Source organism: Schizosaccharomyces japonicus, assembly GCF_000149845.2.
Source record: "Schizosaccharomyces japonicus yFS275 unplaced genomic scaffold supercont5.2, whole genome shotgun sequence".
NCBI lineage: Eukaryota > Fungi > Ascomycota > Schizosaccharomycetes > Schizosaccharomycetales > Schizosaccharomycetaceae > Schizosaccharomyces > Schizosaccharomyces japonicus.
In genome coordinates, this window is record NW_011627861.1 from 681,435 (window position 1) to 702,761 (window position 21,327).

Consider the following 21,327-nt stretch of genomic DNA (forward strand, 5'->3'; position numbering starts at 1 on the left):
CTCCAGTGAATGATGAGTTCTGTGATGTGGCACATTATCTGTTCTCCATCTGATAAGATCGATTTAAATGGAGTTTTAGTGAGACCATCGTCTCTTTTCGTCCATCCCACACAGCGAAACGACCTCGCTACCTCAGAGACACTTAGACTTTCCGAGATGAAGTATCTATTTAAGGTTCAAATGACATGCGAGGGCTGCTCTAAAGCTATCGGTCGCGTTCTTACCCGTCTGGGTGTAGACAAACTGGAAATATCTTTGCCAAACCAATCTGTACTTGTGGTTACCGACAAAGCGTATGACACTGTTTTGAACACAATTAAAAAAACCGGAAAGACAGTACATTCTGGAACAACACTGGAGGACTAAACTGAACCACTTAATTTTACGGCCTCAAACTTCTTGTTCTTCTTGGTTTCTTTTTTGGTTACCTTTGTTATCTATTCATCCCATTTACTTTGGTTAAAATCTTCTGTTACGTATCTTTCTTCTTTATCATTATGATTGTTCGCATATCATTTCTATACCACTATAATATGGTCTGAAAACCAAATCGTTTGTGGCTTTCACACTATCTTCCTTAGAATGGCTTGTTACGAGATTGCTCCTTCAATTGCTTCAGGTATCGTTCTATAATTGTTGTCAGCTGGCCATTTTGCGCTTGGATGGTATCTTGCATATCTTTTTCAACTTTGCGGCATTCATCTTCGGACCAAACTTTTGACAGCTTTCTTCTGGCCAACTTCTTTTGGAAGCTGGTTCTCACAAGTCGTATGGCTACTTTTGTCCTATCTTCCTGTTCTTTTATTTGCTTCGCAAGAGCTTTTAATGTTTCAAGAGTGGTTTCTTGTAAACGAACTTGAATTGTTACACTGTCTTTCAGAACCGGTTGCATACGAAGATTGGAAGATGTGATTGCCTTCATTATGTACTTAACATCTTGTGGAGAGTACGGTTTTATGTTCAGGACCTTCCCAGAGACCCGGCTAATTGCTGCTATGTCCTTTAACAAATGTTCTTCCTGTTTTGGTTTACTGACCATGACGTGTTCAAGTTGATTTACATTTCCCTGCTGACTATCCGTTGCCATGACTTTCAACGTTGATGTCAGTTTTTCCGGGATACCCTGAAGTTTCTGTTTGAGATCATATATAAAGTCTTCAGGTGTGGAGACATTGACGTTGACGTCTCGATTGATGTCTCGAATCTTACTTTGTTTTGATTTTGATTTGTAACTTATTGCTGTTCTACTGAAGTAGCGAAAACCGTTCTCAGCATTCTTTCCAGGATTGAGCAGCTTCAGCATTACGAGTTTGCAGCAACTGACTGGCTGAAACATTGTAAAAGAAAAAGCTTGGAGTTGGTTACATTTACGTCAATTATGCAACCCCGTAGGTAAAATTGTTTACCTAACCTTTGACTATATCTCCTTAGACCTCACTATATTACGTTGGTGTACTCATTAAGAATGATCGATTACTAAACGCTGCTTGACTTGGAATTATAGTTCCGTTGCGTCTTTTTTTCTCATTCGAACACGGTGAGAATGGTACGAACCACGCGTGTCCTATCTTGACACCACCGTTGCCATCTTCCTCTATGATATATATCATAATAAAATTGTAAAACAGCGTCTCGCATGCGTAGTAGTTGTAAAAGATACATACAGTCTTCATTGAAAAAGAATGTGTAGCGGATATCAAAATTTGTAGCACCAAAAATGGCGACTTCAATTGCCTTACATATAATTTAAGGCTTCATCCAGTTCAACAAGGTCGTTCATAATCGTAGATATAGGCACACCACACTTGTACGCCATTTCTTGTCGGTGAGCAACTGACATATATGAAAAGTGCTCAATCAAACCACCATCAAGAATCCGATGCGTAGCATTATTTAGTGAGGAAACAGTGTTGATGAGACGGTAGGATCGGGGGTTCAGACCGCCAACAGTTTCAATCCGATTAGCCAGATAATTTTGAATAATGTTAAGCCTCCGATAGACACGTTCAGAAATGGGGCATAGTGCTTGAAGGCTGCCATCTGAATTTGTGGTAATGCAGGCAAACTCATCGCCTTCATCGTAATCAACTTCACCCGGCCGATCTTTTTTCATTTTGGGTACCAAATGGATAGCGGTAATTATATGTCCAACGTGAATATCACCACGAGTGACCAGTCGCTCACCAGAATGCGACTCTGGATTTTCCGGGTCATAAGCAAGGATTCGAAGGTTTCCTCGCATATCAGCAACGGCAAAATATAAACTCTGACCTTGGACCAGAAAATCAGCAGACGAGACTGAAAGTGGATCTTGTCCCTTAGCGAATAAAGTCATCCGATAAGGTTCTTCTGCAAAACCAACAAATGATATGCTTTGTCGAATATCACCGAAAATGAGAAGGTTTCTGAGGCTTTTTGCAACGACAGTGTAACTGCCGAGATCAATGAATGCGACGCCAACTAAATGATCTTCATCTTCCAGTGCACGAACGATAACCTTTTGACCTTGGCCACTAAGCAAGTAACCATTAATCTCAGAGACAACAGCAACTGTACCTTTAATTTCTTCACGCGTGACCAATTTTAATTTATGCCTTGTTTCAGGATGTCCGGGTTGTGGGACAACATCAATGATTTCAAACAGATACGTTGAGCCTCTTACAGCAATATCCTCACCCTTGGTGATAGATGTACCAACCGCGATAAAGGGTTTCCGTAATTTTGTGACGTCTGAAATTTCGAGGTTGACCAACCGAACGCACAAGGGTATCTCATAATCCAAGAACTTGTACCGGTCGATGACAGTCCATGTTAACGGCGATACCAATTCCAGCATGCCGGAGTTGGTACGAGGCAAGTACTCACCTTCATTTTTAAGAGGGTATACGACATTGCCTTCTTCGTCAGTAACCTCGTACGGTGTTAATGTGGAAGTAGCAATGGCGTAAACCATTTTCGTAGGATGGTAAGCAATGCCATGAACAGACCGCCCAACATTAACCTTTTTATAGCCCCAGCGATGATCATAATTTATATCATCTTGAAACCGACAAATGTTGATGTCGTAGTTTTCATCAACAAAGATGTAACCTTTTGGTGCATGCTCCGTATGAAATGAAGCAAGTGATAGAATGCGGCACTCTGAAAGCAAAGGATGAAACTTTGCAACAGAGTGCGCAGTTTTGAGTAAAAAGAATGGTTTCGCGCCAGTGATGAAAACCGCCGAGTGGTTGCCAATGCGTTGAAGTGCAACCATACGGGGTTTGTCAACCGTAGAACTCGATTTTTGGGGTTTCTGCTCGCTAGCATCTTTTGGGGCATTCTCTTGTTCAGTCTCAGCGACGAGATCTTGAAGAGAACACTCAGTTGATTCTCTTGTCATTCCCTCCTGTGGAATCTTTGAGAATCGTAATTCGGTTTTATGAGTAACGGGATTGCTACAAACAAATGGCTTATACACCGTAATCTCATTCATTCGAGAACGAATGAGCAAGTGCGCTTCTTTTGCTTCGTCACCCAAATCCGTAGCCAAAACTTCAACAAGCTCCTGACTTGACTCATGCATTTCAGTTACCCGTTCGGAACTCAATCCATCGTACAAAACTGTGGGTAAGTCAAATACATCACATTCAAGTACACAGGAATATGTGGGAAGATGAAGCACCTTTAAACGTCCGTCATCATGAAGGACAAACAGAACGAAGTGAGCGGCAAACGATTGTTCATCAAGTGTACTAACGTTTGTTTCAGTAACTTGGTTTCCTGCTGGCATGCTTGGTCGGTCAGGTTGCGTGTCCACACCATCCATTTGAATATCAGATTTCCCTGGAGAGCTGTTGTTACGACCAAGATCCAGCTCGGAAAAGAGCTCTTGCATAACAGGGTCATTTGTTGAATACAAGGACGCAGCTTTAACGTTCTTTAATTGTTTATGTAAGTCCATTTTTATAAGGCGTTGAGTTTCAGCATCCATGCTGTAAAGCAGAATACGACCGCCCAACAGCACCAGCACAACATATGGATCACAAACGCTTGCTGCTACAACGTTCTGCTTTTTGCCTAAGTTAATGCGTTGAACAAGATGGATATTAGGGTCATAAACACGCAAACTGGTGGTACATATTTGCACAATTCGCATTCCTCCAAGCAATCCGCCAACATTAATTGTGCTTCCTTTTGTGTTGAAGTCGGAGTCTTCAACTTCGTCAAAAGTTTCCCCTGCAGTAAACACGAAACTTTCTTTTTCTTTTGAGACAACAAGATAAGTGTCATACTCGTCATCCAAATATCGTTCTGATCCATGAGAACGTGGATTTTTTAAACGGCCTGTAACGTGGATGGTCCACAGCGATTGACAACCTTCAAAGTTAAACTTTCCTTCGACAACAGGCGAGATACTTCGACGGAAAACGACGAGAGAGCCACTTTTTCCAGTGCCTGTAACGCAAGTCACTTCCAATGGACCATGATTGTCTTGAGGAAAGTATGCAAGAGAGCCAGCTTTTCCGGTACAAAATTCAATGATGGGGCCGACATTAGACAGCACGTCATGAACCTCTAGACGTAAAGGTCCAAGTTCAACAAACTTGTTTCGTTTTGCTTTTTCTTTAGAACCCGTGTCGTAAATATCATCTAACTCGTCCACTTCTTCGTCGGCATCGTTTTCTTCATCCTTGTACGTTAGAGTACCTTCTTCTTGTGTTTGATTGTTTATAGAGCGCCGGGACCATTGGACAAGATAACTGTCACCAGTCTGGCTACCCAGGAAGAGCTCATGATCCGCGACAGGGAGAGCACAAGTAACACCGCTTTGTAGCAGTGCATTGTTAAGCTCATCTGAAGCGGGATGCAAGTCCAAATTTTTAACGTTTTTTCCATCCATGAGGAAATCCAGGTAAAACAGTTGACCTGTAGGATGAATTAACAACACTGACACTGATTCCGTCCGGGGACTCGAAAGTGGCACGCCAATGGTTCCTTCAAGCTCAAGTTGAAAAGAGGAACGATCTTCCAGTTGGAAGTTCGTCGCATTACGATAAAATGGGTTCACAGCTATGCCTACAGTCGATCCGGCAGAATCAACATAAATGATTTCATTACCACCAAGAAGCAAAGAGCCACCAAGGGGGGCCGGAACAGGAAGTATACAGTAAATATCATAGGGAAGGTTGTGAATGCTTGTAATAACAGCGCTTGCACGCTGTTCAATGTCGAGTGTAATAACAGCAAGACTAACAGTGTCCTTACGAACTGGAAGAAAGACAGTGCTTGTTTGTTCGGGGCAGTAAAGCAAAGCGAGAGTCGCTTCCCGGTAGCCTTCCAAAAATTTGGAATCAAGCACGCGGGCAATGGAATAATCCAATTGGGAGGCTGTCAGCACAAATGATGGGAGATAGACACACTGTACATCAACTGGCTTCTCTGATTGGGCATTAGCGTCCTCCATTTCTAAATCTTCTGGTTTTCTGAAAGGAATAATAGCCATCATGTCACCGTAGAAGCGAAGTACACAACACGTCGATTCTGGATCCACAATTAACTGTGCTGGCGTTTCTTCAGCAATAGGTTTTGGAGGAACAACAGACTCATAGTAATGCATACTAACTGTCGACAGTTGTTGTGTTAACGAATCCCACACAAGAATGGAGACTTTCGCATAGTTAGTCAACAAGACCAGCAGGTCTGTTGTGAATCCTCCTAATTTTGGTTTAACAACGGCGAGGTCTTTTATAGTGCCAAAAACACGCGTCTGATAAACGAGTCTAAGAGTGTAAACAGTGTGTTCATGAGTACGAATCAGCTGCATGTTTGTTTCCATAAAAGCATCGTTTTCCTCCATTCTCAAGTTCATAGAAGAGCCAAACGCGTCTTCAACATCGTCGGAATCGCGTTGAACGCGAACGATGTCGAAAACCTGGAGGAAGTCATCTTTCGCGACAATCAAATTATTTGTCGTTGCCGACGTAAATTGACCTCGGACAACATGTTTAACCGCTGTAGCATCTGTTAGGTTTTGAAAAATCGTCGACATAGGCTCAATTCATCGACAAGAGCAGCCAACGTTGCTGGTAAAGGAAAGAAGTTCCTAAGGGCCGTGGTGTGGAGGACAGCGCACTTTACTAGCGTCGAAGGTTGGACGCGAAAAATTAAGGTTAAATGAAAAACGCGTCGCGAAAACAAGAAGGACGAACGCAAAAGGCACATTCAAAAAGAAACATGTGAAAACAGTAAATAAAGAACATACATCTATAGAGTTGATAAGAAAAGAAGAAAGGACATGATGAAGTGGTATTTTAGCCTTTTTTTCGGTTTGGCAACTAGGCAAAAGCGAACGACGACAAGAAGTTCGACACTTGTATAATTTGTAGACGAACACCCTCTTTTTGATTAATGAAAGATCCTAAGCATGACCAGAGTTTTGCTTGATCACTGTCATCCTTGATTAGTCAATTGTCGAGAAGTAAAACTTAGCAGTTTTTGTAATAGCAAATTTATGCAAAGAGAACAAACATACTTTTTATGACACGACAAAATAAAAGTCTCTTTGTCTCTATGAAGGATCTCAACAGCAGCTGCAGAGCCAAAGACACCAAATTCTTGATCCAGAGCAATAGTAATCCAATGTCGCAAAGTTACATCGTCAATAGAAGTGACATTGAGCTCTGGATTGGAGGACAAGCTAAAAGTTGTCAATACAAAGTAATAAACACTTAGGGACGAACATTTTACCGTAGAAATAAGATTTTTCGCTTTTAAGCATCGAATAGGAAGAGTGTGGATGGAAAAGCGAAAAAGTAGAATTGAAGACGAATTTCATTTGAGAACACACGGATAATTAGAATTCACCTATTTGCTGGCCTCATGATACCCTACAAATGCTGCCTCAATATATATACAGAAAAAGGTATCGACCTCTTCAATGTGATAGACGATTTATATTACAAGTACAAAAACTCTCGTAAGAGATGCTGTGACCAGAATTCACTTCTAGCTCCGTTGCTGGTAAAGAGTTATACGAAAAGGAAAGACTTCACTTTTAACAAAGTCGTCAAGCGATATTTGCGTTTTGTCCATCCTTCGTTCAATAGATACACGGCGATTACTGAGAAAGTTTTTCGTGCCATTGCTTATACAATCCATTCACGTATTCGGATACCTTTTCCTTTTCAGAAGGGAGAATCTCGTCAACGGGCGTACGGCGAAGACATTCTTTACCAAGACGAGTTGTTCCAGAACCCCATTTCACACTCTCATCCTCCTTCGTGCCATATAAAGCCAACCAAATAAATGAGAAGGCGGCAATATAAGGTGAAATCGTGTGCCAAGGACTGCCAAGCAAACGACAGAACCAAAAGCCGAGCTTCGCAAAGAAGACCATAATTGGACCAATAAATGTCTCATACATTCCAGTAGTACACAATCCCGGGTGGGAAAGGAACTGCATGTATTTGCAGCAACCCTTCTCAACTTCGTTAAAGTGAAGAATGTCCAAAATACGTTTCGACGACTGGTATGGCTTATCACCAGAAACACATTCAATGTCTTTCAAATTGAGCGAGTCGGGTTCCGCAACCAGACTACTTGTAAGCACTAGTTTCGTCGCTTTCTGCAGCACGCCAAGTTCCTCCAAGCGTTTTTTCTACAGTGTTTGGTTAGCAGAAATGGTTTTTTTTTTGTCACCAGTAATTTGAAGTACAGAAAAGAAAGTCTACTTCTCAAAGATTACTCATTTCTTTGAACATACCAAGTAATAATGTCCGAAAACGTTGCTTTGGAAAATAAAGCCCATACCATCTTTGGTTGTACGACCGGACGTCTCACGGTAGAATGTAGGGTGTGTCAATGCTTGAATAGGATTCAACAATGTGCTAAAAATGGCTTTTACCCAGTCAATTCCTGCAAGATCCCAAGCTCCAGCGTTCAAGTAAACATAATCAAGCTTCTTGTATCGAGTAGAAATTGCACGTACAGCCATTTCCACATTGTGCATGTCGCTCAAATCGAGCAAAACGTACTCCAATTGCAGTTTTCTTTTCGGAAACAACGCTCTTAAGCGAGAGATCGCATCTTCAGCTTTTTGTTTTGAACGACATGTCAGTACAATTGTCAATGTCTCGGGAGCATCTTCGATTTCGGGAGTCGCATTCTCAAGTAAACGCGTTGCAATTCCAAATCCAAGACCACTGATAAGTTAGCAAGCAGATTCGTAACAGAAAGACAAACCTGTTGGATCCAGTAATCAGTGCGTATTTCTTAAAACTCATGAATGTAGACGTGAAAGGCGGAAGTGTGTTAAGAGCCGATTTCGTTTGGCAGCAACAACTGAGATGGAAGGGGGCCGGATGAAGCGAACGAGGATGGACGAGGACGAGCGATCGTTAACGAAGTTGAACATATGAAAATGAAATCGCTCAGTCTTCTGTCTATAACGAAAATTAGCGCGCTATGCCAAATCTTTAAAGCAGTGTAACAGAGTGGAACGCAGCAGTTTGTAAATATAGCAGAATTTACATATGTAATAAGTAGCCATGGCTGTCTGATGCTGTTTCCCGTCGTCGTCCAAGGAGCCCAGATATAATGTAGTGAAGCTGGCATTCTTCTATCACTCAATCACACCTAAAGGTTTTTTTCAAAACAAGACCGAAGTTGGTCAATGACAGGAGTTTCGTCTGCGATTAAGGCATTGCTGTTTTCCTTTTCTTCCTCAGAATTTGTAGTTCTCGTGAACACTTTCACCACGGGCTTCTTTTTGCGATCAGCTTCAGCGAGTATGCTTTCACAGGCAGAAGAACACACGACCACATTGGCCTTGGAGATGATAGCATCGAGCGGATGAAGGGCATCCACAAGCTCTATCCGAATTCCACGCTTTCTCAGCCGCTGTACTGCTTTCTCTTGTGTGTCGGAAAGTGTGTCAGCGTTCAAATGAATAATTACTTTTGTGCAGTCATTCTTCGACAGCAGATTGAGAAGATTTTCATCACAAAGAGTCGAAAGAAAGTTGTCGTTCTTATAGAGACTAAGAAAAAGCGCATAGTTCTTTGACTTTTGAGATTGGACTGTCTGAGACTCGGACGACCGGTCCCAAGAAAGATCAAAGCACTCGAGAAGTTGCCCATAGCTTTTAGCGACTTGAGCCCGCTGACGAATGTCCTTTGGAAAATTCCCTTGCATCCATTGTATTAAGCAGTATTTCGTGTTCCCAAAGTTGTTGTCCACTTCCAGACACATCTTTACATAGTCCTTCACGACTTGCTGTATGGGGAGAAGCCCTTCCTCGCGGAAACAAGAAACGTTCTTTTCAGCCGCTCTTGCAATGACGGCGCCATCTACGCCATACTCCTCACACAACTCCTTCGCCATTTTGCGATTGTCGACGTCTCCATTAACAAGGATAGAGACATGGTAGCTATGACATATCTCTGCAATGTCACGTAAAGAGGTGCGAATAGCGGGCTCTGTGTTCCGCATAGGAGTTGTCCGGCAGTGAACAGTTATCGCACGAATTCCGGTTTTACACAGTCTCCGGACCATGTCGAGCGTTGCTTCATGTGTATCAAGTAGACGAATTTTACAGCTAATGCCAATGTTATTTGGCTGGCCAACCTGCTCAACAAGAGCTCGGAGAATCGACTCCAAACGGTCAAGGTTCTTCAACAAACCAGCACCCATTCCAGCGTGCACAGAGAAATGTTTTGGGCAACCACAGTTCAGGTCAATTGCCGAAACATCATTGACCACAAGTTTTGCTGCTTCCACAGCAAGTTCCGGATTGCAGCTACCTAGCTGAAAAATTAATCGCCCCTTTTCCAATGGATGTAACCGAAAAATGACCTTGTTCGAGGGAGGTTTTACAAAGTCGATGGTCTGGCAATGATCTGTAAAAACATTGATATGTTAGTATCCATTAATGAACAAGGAAACGTTCAATTGACACGGATGAATTAAGAGAACAAAAAAAACGTCATCTCATTCAACTTTTAGTTATGAACTTACTACATACCATTTACTACTCTTTGAGCCTTTTCACCAGACACCAGAGCCTTGTCAACGATTTCAGGACCCCAAACTAAATCCGCTCCATAACGCAAGGCCAACAACCTCGTAGGAAGCTCTCCTATCCGGACCATAGGAGCGAGACATACTTTATTGCAATAGTTCAGAAAACCCATTGGAGCAGGAATTGGCAGGGAAAATTGCCATGCAAGAAACTAAAGGAAACTTCGTCTCGTCCAACCACAAAATCGAATGTGCTGCTTTTTGGTGGTGAGGTTTCGCCTATGTGAAACCTCACCACCAAAAGAGACCCCACACTCAGTCGCTCGAGAAAAACGCATATTCGTCACTGACCTTACAATCACATGCACACACTCGATACACTTAAACAACACGCCAACTAAGTTACCTCATGTTATGGTTATCATGCCTATTGAAACCTACAAAAATTAACAGTTGGATTGCTCCAATCAAAGAAAGTCTTCAAAAAACACAGGGGGGTACAATCGTTTCTCTCTAACGGAGAGAAGCGAAAGCCTTTTGGACAGAGCGCTTAAGACGGAGCTCAGCCTTACGCAAAGCATCAGTGTTGGCGTCGTCAAGCTCAAGTTGAGACATGCACTCAGCGAGTTGAGACTCAATCTTGGCCTTGTCACCACGCTTAAGCTTCATCATAACGTTGGGCTCGGAGATGGTTTGCTCAATGTTGGAGATGTAGGCCTCCAATTGGGACTTGGCCTCCAACTTCTTGGCGAACTCCTTGTCTTGTTGCTTGTTCTTCTCAGCGTTCTCAATCATCTCTTGGATCTTGGTAGAAGACAAGTGACCGACAGAGTTGGTGATCTCAATGTGAGCAGAGCGACCAGTGGTCTTCTCCATAGCGGTAACCTTCAAGATACCGTTAACATCGATCTCGAAGGTGGCCTCAAGCTCGGCTTGGCCACGGGGCATAGGGGGAATGCCAGTGAGTTGGAACTCACCAAGAGGCTCGTTCTCAGCACAGTTGACACGCTCACCTTGGTAGACGGGGAAGGTGACAGTGGTTTGGTTGTCGGCAACAGTGGTGAAGGTACGCTTCTTGATGGTGGGAATAGGAGTGTTACGGGGGCAGACAACACCGAAGACGTTGCCCTCCATGGCGACACCCAAAGACAAGGGAACGACATCCAACAACAAAAGGTCGGCAGTCTTGTCAGAGTCAGCCTTGTTGGTCAAAACGGCAGCTTGAACAGCGGCACCGTAGGCAACAGCCTCATCAGGGTTGATGGACTTGTTAAGAGCACGGCCGTCAAAGAAGTCGGAAACGAGCTTTTGAACCTTGGGAATACGAGTGGAACCACCGACCAAGACAATGTCGTGGACGTTGGCCTTGGTGACCTTAGCATCCTTCAAGACCTTGGCGACGGGGTCAATGGTCTTCTTGAAGGTGGCAGCGTTGATGTCCTCGAAACGGGCACGGGTGATGCTGGAAGAGAAGTCAACACCGTTGAACAAAGAGTCAACCTCAATGGTGGTTTGAGTGACAGAGGACAAGGCACGCTTGGCACGCTCGCAAGCGGAGCGGAGACGACGGAGGGCACGGGGGTCCTCAGAGATGTCGAGCTTGTTCTTGCGCTTGAACTCTTGGATGAAGTGCTCAACAAGAGCAGCATCGAAATCTTCACCACCCAAGTGAGTGTCACCAGCGGTAGCCAAAACCTCGAAGACACCACCTTGAATCTTCAACAAGGAGACATCGAAGGTACCACCACCAAGATCGAAAATCAAAACGTTCTTGGCCTCCTCGGTCTTGGCGTCCAAACCGTAGGCAATGGCGGCAGCGGTGGGCTCGTTGATGATACGGAGGACGTTAAGACCAGAAATGGCACCAGCATCCTTGGTAGCAGCACGTTGAGAGTCAGAGAAGTAGGCAGGGACGGTGATAACAGCCTTCTCGACCTTCTTGTTCAACTTGGCCTCAGCAATCTCCTTCATCTTGGTCAAAACCATAGCGGAGATCTCTTGGGGAGTGAATTGCTTCTTCTCACCCAAGTACTCGACCTCAATGGTGGGGACACCATTGTTGTCGAGGACCTTGAAGGGCCAGTGCTTGATATCCTTTTGGGTCTCGGCGTCGTCGAAACGGCGACCGATAAGACGCTTGGCATCGAAAACGGTGTTACGAGGGTTCATTGCGGCTTGGTTCTTTGCGGCATCACCGACGAGACGCTCAGAGTCGGTGAAAGCGACAAAAGAGGGGGTAGTACGAGCACCTTGGTCGTTGGGAATAATCTCAACGTTGGCAGTCTCCCAGACGGCCACACAAGAGTACGTGGTACCCAAGTCGATACCAATAGCTCCTTCGTAAACTTCACTCATTTTCAGTCTATAACAAGGCTGTCCTGACCCCTTGAAAATTTGAGAGAAGTAGGTTGTGGGAAAGTTGCATTGAGGGTCCGGAAATTTTATATAAAAAATTTTAAACAATAAAAATACAAATTAAATTACGTTATGTTTACCGTATAAATCAACAAAGTGTGCGCACATTTAATTACTGTATACATTTAACATTCATGCATCGCTCCTTTCTGCAAAGTTTCAAGCAGAAGACACGGGAGGCTGTTGTAGCGCATTTTGCCACAAAGCAAATTCGAAATAAAGTGTTCATGTGATTTAAACGAGCACGAAACGTTAAAATAGAAAATATAGTAGTAGGAGAATAACAATTGGTCTCTATAGCGAGAAAATGGCTAAACATGCTTTCGGAAACTCGCCAAAACTCGTTTGTCTTAAAAAATCACGCTAACTAGTAATCCGTCGCCGTAATAATAAGCCACGTGTTTGTTATTCCAATTTAATGCGGTTTTCTTTTGTTATCGGTATCGTGGATATTAAGCTTAAACATAACCGAACAGTTCAGCTACACCAAAAAGTCACCACCAAGCTGTACTGAGCAGCATTATTCATGGCATAAGGTAACAGTTGTACTAGTAAATACTTGAGCAGTTTGAACATGTCATCGGAACTCCCAGTAGTATTTTTTGACGTAAGCTTCTACGGAATGGATATATGTGTTTTGTTGTCATTACAAAACCGTCTTATATTTCGTAACATTCTTTTAACAAAAATGATTTAGATTGCTATTGGCAATCAACCAATTGGCCGTATCTTAATGAAGCTTTTTGCGGACGTGGTACCAAAGTAAGCATTTTTTTTTTCTATTTTAAAAAAAAAAAACATAGAAAAATAAAAATGAAGTCCCTTGCTAACACTATACCCAGAACGGCAGAGAACTTTCGGTACGTGTTTAATCACAGAGAAAGAAGATAATGGAGCGGAATTTACCCATTTTATATTTCTGTAAGTATGGAGATCCATTCTAATACATTAGACAATTCTGTACAGGTGAAGCAAAAGGGCCAGACAAGAAACCTATTGGTACGAGTAACTAGTCGTCTTTCGCGTGCAATTTAACTAATCGCGATATTATGTTTCAGGCTACAAGAACTGCACCATTCATCGAGTAATCCAAGACTTCATGATACAAGGAGGGGACTTTGTCAGTGTATGCGCAAGAGTTTTATAAAGCCATTCATTACTAACGCCGAACAACAACAGGGTGATGGAACAGGCAGCAAATGTATCTACGGATCCAGAACGTTTGACGATGAGAACTTTGACCTGAAGCATGACCGCCCTGGTCTGCTGAGCATGGCCAATGCTGGTCCAAATACCAATGGATGTCAGTTCTTCATTACCACCGTTCCATGCAGCTTCCTTGATGGAAAGCATGTTGTATTCGGCGAGGTAATTGAAGGCTTCGATGTCGTCAAGAAAATAGAATCGACACCGGTAAACTCTGACTCGCGACCTAAAACGCCCGTTCGGATTATTGAGTGCGGTGAAATGTAAGCCATTTTATATAAGTGTGTAACATTCTTCCAATGTGAGTTCTCGACAGACAATAAAAACTATTGATTAATTAGTAGCAGAAGAGGTATGGACAATGAAGGATTTGTAGTAAAGAATATATGAAGAAAATTTAAGAGTTATTAGTTATTCTTCTTGGTGATGGCAGTCGTCGTCGTCAAAACGCTTGCCAAGTCTTCTTGGCCAAGATCAAAAAGTAATTTCATGCAGTAAACCAAAAGGGCAAGGCCGATAACAGTAAACCACACGAAAAATTGGGCAGCAACAGAGACATCCTTTTTCGAGCAGTCAGCACCACCCCAGTTTTGCGTACGTCTTCCACCAGAGGCAGTGATGTTCACTGTGGCTTCACACTGGCAAGCGTAGCATCCCTCATGACCCAAATACAGTTGACAAGTACCATGGCCAGAACACATGTTGGTTGCCTTCTCGCAGGAAGCACGAGTGCTGTAGCAAGAAGAAGCGAACCGAGCACTTTCCTTCCGCGAGGCTTCTTCCTCAGCAGCTGCAAGGCCGATACTTGTGTTGGTAAGTTCATTCACTTCAAAGGCCGAAACATCGTCACGACGCTTGCGCTCCCAAACAGATTGGGTGGAAGCAGGCAAAAGCACAACAGTAGATTGGGTAGTGTACTGCTTCAAACTGTTAAGCAATGTGGAAATGCAGTGACGGGCGACCAAAAATTGTGTTGACTTGGCACCGTAGTAGCTGTACAAGACCTATAAAAAAGTTAGAACACGAAACAAACAACGAAGCCCTTATACGGCAACACAATTCCATACATCCAATGAGTTCAGTTGGCCGATGATCACCACAGAGGTATTTTTGGACATCTCGTTCATGGAACGCAAATGTTTAGCGGCTTGAGCGAGTGCAACGGCTTCCGAAAGGAATGCACGATCCTGACGTTTCTCGACATCAAAAAAGGACACAGTCTCCTCGTCAAACAGCTTCTTAAACTTCTTGAGGACCGACTTAGGCTTGATTTGGAAATTCTCGGCTTCACTGGCGGGGTGAACGTAAACGGAGCCACCGAATTCGTTCGAATATGCTGATTCCGTAGCCTCTCCGGTTACGGAATCCATCTGGTTCATGTAGCGTAACAGTAATTCACCGTAGGCGCCAGAAGAAGGACTCGAGGCGATTGTGAACGCAGGTGCTTCATCAATATACATAGACTTGGCGTCAGGAACGCCGGAAACCGTCAAGAAAACGTTTCTATCATGGCCATAAAACAAAGAATTAAGTTGAGAGGGATGGTTGAGCACTGAATTGATTACATGTCTGGCACTTGATTCCCTAGGCAGTTGTTGAAACTTAGTAACTTTAAGAGCATGTGAAAAGACAGCACGGGCCTCAGCGGTGTCCAAAACCGGAACATTAACTTCTTCTTGCTCCTCAAAAGGACTCATAAACACGACAGCTTCATTTTGCGAGGCAGTCCCTAAGAATTCATTAGCAAGACTTCAAAATCGTTCTAGCAACAAACCTTTGCCAAAAACTGTTTGAACAGTCTTCGCAAGGAGCACAAAGGTACTAAAAACCCGCATTTCACCAAAATTTGAACCTGCGTCTGATGTGTGTGGGTTAAGTGAACAGTTCGTACGGTGCACTGGGCAAACTGCTTAAACAGGTGGTAGCAAAAATCACAGAAAATGAGAAATTCGACAAGGAAATAGGATGGATGCACGTAGAATACGATTAAAAATACGCTGTATATCTTTATAACACTGTTAAATTTTCAAAAAGTGTGACTCTCTTGATGATGATTCCTCAAACTTAAATTCTCCATATTCTGCCCGTTTTCAACGAATTTGTGTTCTTGTTAATCCCGATACCGCACCGAGAATTACTGATTCTTAATTCTTATTGATAAAAGGTGAAATTCAATGAATTGATGGTTTGCACCTTGTCGCTTTCTGGAGTCTAACGGACCTGTCCTTTACCAAACACCTTGTTTCACCGGATTCTTTCATAAGCTGCAGGGATGGCTGAAAACGGCGTTGCCGCTATTAAAAAAGAGTATGTACGTGCTAGATTTTGGAACAAATTACTCATCATGGAAGATTTCTTGCAGAACCTGCCCAAGGTGCTACAGGTGAAAAAAGAAAACGGAAAGAACGTGGCCAGAATAAACGGAGAAACAAAGTCATTGTTCGAGAAGACAATGCACTGTGTCCTCGTATTTCTTTAGGAGAAGAATGTCCGTACGGCGCGGAATGCCGGTTTCCTCATGATGTCGAAGCTTATTTGGCTCAGAAGAAGCCTGACATCGGCAAGGTCTGTACGCTGTTTGATAAATACGGACGGTGCCCTGCGGGTTTCAAGTGCAGATGGCTTTCAGGACATGTCCGCGAAGACGAAGACGGCAACCATGTCCTTGTAACTCGACCAGATGCCAAGGCACCAACGAAGGTCACAAATTCCATGAACAAAGAGGTTCAAAAAAAACTACGTACCAAACAGCTTGACCTCTCGAAAAGCGAGGAAGTCATTGCTCTCGTTCTCGGTCCTATGAACAAGGATGACTCGAAACAATCCGACCGTAATAGTGAACGACAAGCAGCAAAGAAGGAGAAAAAGAAAGAAATCGAAGAGAAAGGTGTAGCGGCATCAGGCGAAGAGGCCGTTACCTCTGTGAGTGAAGCTGTCACATCGGGAGAACAGAAGGCTGCTAGTAGCACAGAGCAAGCTGCTCCCACTGCTACCGAACCTCCCACTGCGCAACCTGCTACCGACACTTCTTTTGAAGGTAGAGCATTTTTGGAATTGCCTACTCTTCGCCCACAAGAAAAAAAAGTAATTGACTGGCGCAATCGTATGGTGCTTGCACCTCTCACTACGGTTGGTAACCCAGCTTTCCGTCAACTTTGTGCTAGTTTTGGTGCTGATACATTTTATTCGGAAATGGCGCTTTGCTATCCTCTTATGCAGGGTCACCAGCCAGAATGGGCACTCGTTCGCGGTGTCGAAAGTGAACGTCAAACCATGAAAACGGGCAGACGTGGCATTTTTGGCATTCAACTGGCTTGTGGAAAGCTGTGGCAAGGTGTGAAAACCGCTCAAGTTTTGTCCGAGTACTGTGATGGTCTTGACTTTTTGGATTTGAATTGTGGATGCCCCATTGACCTCGTGTACCGCCAAGGTGCTGGTTCCGCTCTGCTTGATAACCACACAAGACTAATCCGCTCGTTACAGGGCATTGATACCATTTCCGGTTCTTTGCCTACCACGGTGAAGCTTCGTATGGGATGTCGGGATGACCATCCCATCGCTAAACGGTTGATGACACGTATCTTCCACGAGACCAATGTTTCTGCCGTAACCCTGCACGGTCGTTCACGCCAACAGCGTTACTCAAAGTTGGCCGACTGGGATTATGTCCGCCAATGTGCCACTGAAATTCGTACGTTGAATGAGGCACTGGAAGAGAAACCGGACGCATTTCCCATGCGAAACCAACGCATGGCTGTCATCGGAAATGGCGACTGTTTTACATACAAGGATTGGTATGATGGAATGGAAACCGGTGTCGACACTGTTATGATCGCTAGAGGTGCACTCGTAAAACCATGGATATTCGAAGAAATTGAAGCTCGTCAATCAATCGATAAGTCATCTACACAGAGATTGGAAATGTTGCAAGAGTTCTGCAATCATGGTTTATCTTATTGGGGTGCCGATGAACGTGGTTTGAATACAACTCGTCGATTCTTCCTCGAGTTTATGAGTTTCTTCCATCGTTATACCCCTGTTGCCATGTACGAGGAGGGTGTCAATCCTAAATTGAACGAGCGTGCTCCTGCATATAAGGCCAGAGATGACATGGAGGCCATGTTAGCTAGCCCGAACGTTGCCGACTGGATTTCGTTGAGTGAACGTTTTCTTGGACCAACTCCCCCTCGATTTACGTTTACACCGAAGCACAAGAGCAACAGTATGGATGAGGCGGAAGGATAGATGCACTCGTGATTTTTGTAAAGCCGGTTGTTTTTTTTTGGGGGGAAGGAAAGGACGTTAATTAGTTTTGTGAATACGATAACAAATTAAGTGAAAGAGAGAGTGATGTATGTATGTGTTATTTTATCAGTACAAAAGTTTTTCGATATTCATTTTCACATTCTTCATTCATTTATTGCATACCCAAGCGACAAGAAAACTTGGGAGATGCTACAACGGGGACAGGTCATTTACTTACATGACAAGTATTAACGAATACTACTAACAAATCTCGCCTACAAAACATACACAACGAACATGCCTTCCGTCAGCTATTTGTTAAAATCAAGAATGTATTTGCGATACCCAAAAAACGAATTTAGACCAAACCAAAAGGAAAAAGAAAAGAAAAGGAAATAAAAACAAAAATCCAAGAGAAAAAACAAGGTAAGGATGTAGCCTCCCAAAGAATGGTTGCGGGAATAGAATCGACTGCAGCGTTGAAGGCAGCTTCGGTATACATTATCCAACCGAAACTACCAGTATTAACAAAACAACAAGATATGGGCAGAACCTTTTAAGAGAAAAAGAGACTGAGAAAGGGCTTCCTCATCCAGCAGATCAACACAGCTCGAAGCAAAAAGATCAGGTTGCACGCAGCAACCAGAGAACCCATCACCAAGGCAGCAGGCAATCAACTTCGCTACAGAGAGCAATAGACCAGAAAGATGTAAGAGCACATCTTTAGCTAGTGTACAATTAATTGATTTATTATCGGCTATAGGAAAAGCCACGATAAGAAGACACCAAACTGCTAGTAGAGGTTGACTCAACTTGATAAAATTCCGGCAACATAAATATGAAAGACAGCAGCAGTGTGTAAGCACTAAAAGACGACCGAGTCGCACAAGCGCTTCCGGTCGACACCAACTATATGAGCTGGAAAACCGCCAATGGTGTTATCTTTTGTGTGTGTGTGTGTGTGTGTGTATACCGGACGGGGAATCTGAGCGAGCGCCTCATGTCTTGTTGCCGCTATAAAGTCGACACAACGCAGCAAGGAAGAAGAAAAACAAAACGAAAGTTTGCATGAACATCACATGTTCAACATGTAAAAACAGAGCCAGTAAATAGTTGAAAAAAGCAAACCAGTATTATGAGGGATATAACAACAACAGAAACCATTCAAAAAAGAAAAACGGAAAGAAGAAAAAAGAAACATCCAAAGTCCTAGAAAGCATTATTATGAAAGACGATCCTGTCCCCTGTCTTGACGCATATAGTTCATCTGAACATCCCGTTGAGTTTGTGCAACGGACACTTGGAGATGACTGTGTGAACGATGGTATTTAAGACCGTTCAAGTTTTTGTACCGCTTGTTGCAAAGCTCGCACCGATACGGCTTGTTTTCGACGACAAAACCTTGCATGGGAACGGGAGTAGGAGTGGGAGTGGTGATGGGAGAGCAATGGCCGTGAAGCTTATGGTATTTCAGACCGTTTTGATTCTTGTACGCCTTGTCACAGCCCTCAACAGGACATTTGTAGGGCTTGTCGACGACGACAAGATTGGAGCCAGGCGAATCAATAGTCATCGGAACATGCGATGAATGACGAAGCTTCTTCGTATACGCCCGATCCTTGACCTCCAACGGACGCACGGCGGGTTCGTTGTGATATGCGGGAGGAATGGAAGTTTGGGATGCAACAGACGGAGACCTCTCCATCGAAGACTCGCGTGTTGATGCAGACTGAGTGCGCATGTCGGGAGCGGGACTAGGGAAACTGAAGATGTCTTGGTCGGCGGGGAAAGGAGGCAGAAAAGTAGACATGTCGCGCTTGCCATGGAACGGGGAATTCGGGCCACTCATGTCCACGGCAAGATTCATGTCTCCCATCGGGGGAGCAGTGTCGATCGTTAAACCATCGGAGAGATTCGACGGATCGATGCCAGGCATGCCAAGGTCATTCATCTCGGCGGACGACGCATTCACTGCTGCAGCCGCAGAAGCCGGCACGACGACCGACACACGGTATGCATTGTTAGAGGCATCATTGGTGGGAAACACAAAGGGCATGACAGCCGAGTTTTCAGAGGTATCCATGCTCATGTTACCTTCTAAATTGTGCATGCAAATCCTGTCAAGTTTCCTCAGTGCAGGCACATCATCGTGACTGGAATTCAAAGCAATGCTAGAGTTTTCTACAGATGGGGAGGATGCGTCTGAGGAAGAAGAGGGTTCGGAGGAAAGGACAGCATGCTGTTCCTCATAGTGATGGATAAGTTCGTGCAGGTCACCGAGGTTTTTTCCGCAGCAGTTGAAATCGCGGCAGAAAGCCTCTTCGAGTCGGTTAAGGTACGACGAGGAGTCTTCCTCGAACGAACGGTCGATAGCCGAGATGCTAGGCAGCGCATCCTTCAGCCATGCTTGGCCAGAAAAACTGTTGCCCCATGACTGAGGACTCAGACCAAAAGAAGCAGCCAGATTGCTGTTCAGAGAGCCGGCCAGGCCTAAACTCGCTCCGTTCCCCGTTCCCGACGCACCAGCGCCAGCACCAGTATTAGACGAACCGGAGGAAGCGTTTAGAAAGCTCACCGAGTGGTGAGAAGGTTTTGATATGGGCAATGCTATCGAAGGCATCGTGACAATGAACCAGGAGACCCAGAAGTTTCAGTTTTAGTGAACACAGTCGGTAACCGAGCAGACTACGTGAGCGTTAGGCAGCGGCAAGAGACAATTGTCGGTGTAAAAAGGGGAGAGAAGAAGCGTGAACTGGAGGAAACCAAGCGAACCGGACACACAGACGAGACAAATAAACGACTGGCGACGAGACGAACGGGACCAAGTACTAAACCAGCCACAAGAAAACGCGTCGGCAAAGGGTTGTGGCGTTCCTGTTTATCCAAACAGCAACACGTTCGAGTGAAACGACAGTAGCTGAGAGCCGAAATACGCGCGCTCGAATAAGGTTATTCGACAATTGAAACGCGACTAGCAGATTCCACACAAACCAAGGGCTGCGATTAATGTTAAGAACGCTGACTGTGCAGGTCTACTTGTTTAAAAATACCGCACAGGGTCAAACGGATAAGCGGTAGCGGAAATATGATGCTAACTCACCACAGCGTTGTTTTCGACAGCGGAAAAAGGGGTACCGACTTAACTAATGCAATCCTACACGATGGCAATAGCACAAAACTGACGAAATATCGACGACTGCTTGAATTCGCCCGCGTTGCGGCGGATGCTGGAGGTGGTTGAGTGGTTGGTAGAGGTTAAGTGGTGTGGCACGCACGCTAGCCCGTTTAAGTGTATTGGAGTGTCGGGTTGTTTTGGTGGTGAAGGCAACACGCCTGGGGAGAAGCGAGATGTGACGTAAGTGCGGCGGCTGTCGCCACCAAACTAGCTTCTCTCCTGAGCGCGTCTTGCCGAACGCGAACCTTTGCCGAGGATAGGCAAAAATCGCTGGAAAACACCGTTTC

At 44.2% G+C, this 21,327-nt stretch overlaps 11 protein-coding genes across 11 annotated transcripts; 3 read left to right on the forward strand and 8 right to left on the reverse strand.

The window, feature by feature from the left end:
• The first annotated feature begins 122 nt into the window (after positions 1 to 122).
• SJAG_03231 (copper chaperone Atx1) lies at positions 123 to 1,676 on the forward strand. Its single transcript, XM_002174355.2, has one exon. The coding sequence runs from the start codon at positions 157 to 159 to the stop codon at positions 364 to 366; it is 210 nt and encodes a 69-aa protein (XP_002174391.1). The 5' UTR covers positions 123 to 156; the 3' UTR covers positions 367 to 1,676.
• On the reverse strand, positions 365 to 1,484 carry SJAG_03232 (translation termination factor Rrf1). The gene has a single exon (XM_002174356.2). The coding sequence runs from the start codon at positions 1,334 to 1,336 to the stop codon at positions 578 to 580; it is 759 nt and encodes a 252-aa protein (XP_002174392.2). The 5' UTR covers positions 1,337 to 1,484; the 3' UTR covers positions 365 to 577.
• On the reverse strand, positions 1,418 to 6,104 carry SJAG_03233 (cleavage factor one Cft1). Its single transcript, XM_002174357.2, has one exon. The coding sequence runs from the start codon at positions 6,029 to 6,031 to the stop codon at positions 1,736 to 1,738; it is 4,296 nt and encodes a 1,431-aa protein (XP_002174393.1). The 5' UTR covers positions 6,032 to 6,104; the 3' UTR covers positions 1,418 to 1,735.
• On the reverse strand, positions 6,038 to 6,929 carry SJAG_03234 (RNase P and RNase MRP subunit Pop8). Its single transcript, XM_002174358.2, has 3 exons — positions 6,723 to 6,929; positions 6,515 to 6,679; positions 6,038 to 6,429 (listed from the first exon to the last, which is right to left on the reverse strand). The coding sequence occupies exons 1-3, from the start codon at positions 6,815 to 6,817 to the stop codon at positions 6,318 to 6,320; spliced, it is 372 nt and encodes a 123-aa protein (XP_002174394.2). The 5' UTR covers positions 6,818 to 6,929; the 3' UTR covers positions 6,038 to 6,317.
• A 170-nt stretch (positions 6,930 to 7,099) lies between these two features.
• On the reverse strand, positions 7,100 to 8,264 carry SJAG_03235 (3-keto sterol reductase; the record flags this gene model as incomplete). Its single annotated transcript, XM_002174359.1, has 3 exons — positions 7,100 to 7,639; positions 7,745 to 8,183; positions 8,224 to 8,264. The coding sequence occupies 3 exons, from the start codon at positions 8,262 to 8,264 to the stop codon at positions 7,100 to 7,102; spliced, it is 1,020 nt and encodes a 339-aa protein (XP_002174395.1).
• Positions 8,265 to 8,616: 352 nt separating this feature from the next.
• Positions 8,617 to 10,130, reverse strand: SJAG_03236 (tRNA dihydrouridine synthase Dus2; the record flags this gene model as incomplete). The annotated part of the gene is made up of 2 exons (XM_002174360.1): positions 8,617 to 9,878; positions 10,004 to 10,130. The coding sequence occupies 2 exons, from the start codon at positions 10,128 to 10,130 to the stop codon at positions 8,617 to 8,619; spliced, it is 1,389 nt and encodes a 462-aa protein (XP_002174396.1).
• A 286-nt stretch (positions 10,131 to 10,416) lies between these two features.
• On the reverse strand, positions 10,417 to 12,429 carry SJAG_03237 (heat shock protein). Its single transcript, XM_002174361.2, has one exon. It carries the CDS (start codon positions 12,352 to 12,354, stop codon positions 10,513 to 10,515), a length of 1,842 nt encoding a protein of 613 aa, XP_002174397.1. The 5' UTR covers positions 12,355 to 12,429; the 3' UTR covers positions 10,417 to 10,512.
• A 360-nt stretch (positions 12,430 to 12,789) lies between these two features.
• SJAG_03238 (cyclophilin family peptidyl-prolyl cis- trans isomerase Cyp3) lies at positions 12,790 to 14,044 on the forward strand. The gene is made up of 6 exons (XM_002174362.2): positions 12,790 to 13,021; positions 13,112 to 13,176; positions 13,257 to 13,274; positions 13,367 to 13,413; positions 13,473 to 13,540; positions 13,594 to 14,044. The coding sequence occupies exons 1-6, from the start codon at positions 12,989 to 12,991 to the stop codon at positions 13,885 to 13,887; spliced, it is 525 nt and encodes a 174-aa protein (XP_002174398.1). The 5' UTR covers positions 12,790 to 12,988; the 3' UTR covers positions 13,888 to 14,044.
• On the reverse strand, positions 13,003 to 15,575 carry SJAG_03239 (fungal protein). Its single transcript, XM_002174363.2, has 3 exons — positions 15,395 to 15,575; positions 14,688 to 15,349; positions 13,003 to 14,624 (listed from the first exon to the last, which is right to left on the reverse strand). The coding sequence occupies exons 1-3, from the start codon at positions 15,453 to 15,455 to the stop codon at positions 14,028 to 14,030; spliced, it is 1,320 nt and encodes a 439-aa protein (XP_002174399.2). The 5' UTR covers positions 15,456 to 15,575; the 3' UTR covers positions 13,003 to 14,027.
• SJAG_03241 (transcription factor Sfp1) lies at positions 15,510 to 21,166 on the reverse strand. The gene has a single exon (XM_002174365.2). It carries the CDS (start codon positions 20,483 to 20,485, stop codon positions 19,088 to 19,090), a length of 1,398 nt encoding a protein of 465 aa, XP_002174401.1. The 5' UTR covers positions 20,486 to 21,166; the 3' UTR covers positions 15,510 to 19,087.
• SJAG_03240 (tRNA dihydrouridine synthase Dus3) lies at positions 15,544 to 18,017 on the forward strand. Its single transcript, XM_002174364.2, has 2 exons — positions 15,544 to 15,927; positions 15,972 to 18,017. The coding sequence occupies exons 1-2, from the start codon at positions 15,893 to 15,895 to the stop codon at positions 17,863 to 17,865; spliced, it is 1,929 nt and encodes a 642-aa protein (XP_002174400.2). The 5' UTR covers positions 15,544 to 15,892; the 3' UTR covers positions 17,866 to 18,017.
• Positions 21,167 to 21,327: the final 161 nt, after the last annotated feature.

Coding starts and splice junctions, on each gene's coding strand:
- SJAG_03231 (XM_002174355.2), top strand. CDS start 157: ATGAAGTATCTATTTAAGGTTCAAATGACATGCGAGGGCTGCTCTAAA.
- SJAG_03232 (XM_002174356.2), bottom strand. CDS start 1,336: ATGTTTCAGCCAGTCAGTTGCTGCAAACTCGTAATGCTGAAGCTGCTC.
- SJAG_03233 (XM_002174357.2), bottom strand. CDS start 6,031: ATGTCGACGATTTTTCAAAACCTAACAGATGCTACAGCGGTTAAACAT.
- SJAG_03234 (XM_002174358.2), bottom strand. CDS start 6,817: ATGAAATTCGTCTTCAATTCTACTTTTTCGCTTTTCCATCCACACTCT. Junction 6,680..6,722: donor TCTTATTTCTACGGTAAAAT/GTTCGTCCCTAA, acceptor GACAACTTTTAG/CTTGTCCTCCAATCCAGAGC. Junction 6,430..6,514: donor ATTTTGTCGTGTCATAAAAA/GTATGTTTGTTC, acceptor CAAGGATGACAG/TGATCAAGCAAAACTCTGGT.
- SJAG_03237 (XM_002174361.2), bottom strand. CDS start 12,354: ATGAGTGAAGTTTACGAAGGAGCTATTGGTATCGACTTGGGTACCACG.
- SJAG_03238 (XM_002174362.2), top strand. CDS start 12,989: ATGTCATCGGAACTCCCAGTAGTATTTTTTGAC. Junction 13,414..13,472: donor GCCAGACAAGAAACCTATTG/GTACGAGTAACT, acceptor ATTATGTTTCAG/GCTACAAGAACTGCACCATT. Junction 13,541..13,593: donor AAGGAGGGGACTTTGTCAGT/GTATGCGCAAGA, acceptor GAACAACAACAG/GGTGATGGAACAGGCAGCAA.
- SJAG_03239 (XM_002174363.2), bottom strand. CDS start 15,455: ATGCGGGTTTTTAGTACCTTTGTGCTCCTTGCGAAGACTGTTCAAACA. Junction 15,350..15,394: donor TCAAACAGTTTTTGGCAAAG/GTTTGTTGCTAG, acceptor ATGAATTCTTAG/GGACTGCCTCGCAAAATGAA. Junction 14,625..14,687: donor GCCAACTGAACTCATTGGAT/GTATGGAATTGT, acceptor ACTTTTTTATAG/GTCTTGTACAGCTACTACGG.
- SJAG_03240 (XM_002174364.2), top strand. CDS start 15,893: ATGGCTGAAAACGGCGTTGCCGCTATTAAAAAAGA. Junction 15,928..15,971: donor GTTGCCGCTATTAAAAAAGA/GTATGTACGTGC, acceptor TCATCATGGAAG/ATTTCTTGCAGAACCTGCCC.
- SJAG_03241 (XM_002174365.2), bottom strand. CDS start 20,485: ATGCCTTCGATAGCATTGCCCATATCAAAACCTTCTCACCACTCGGTG.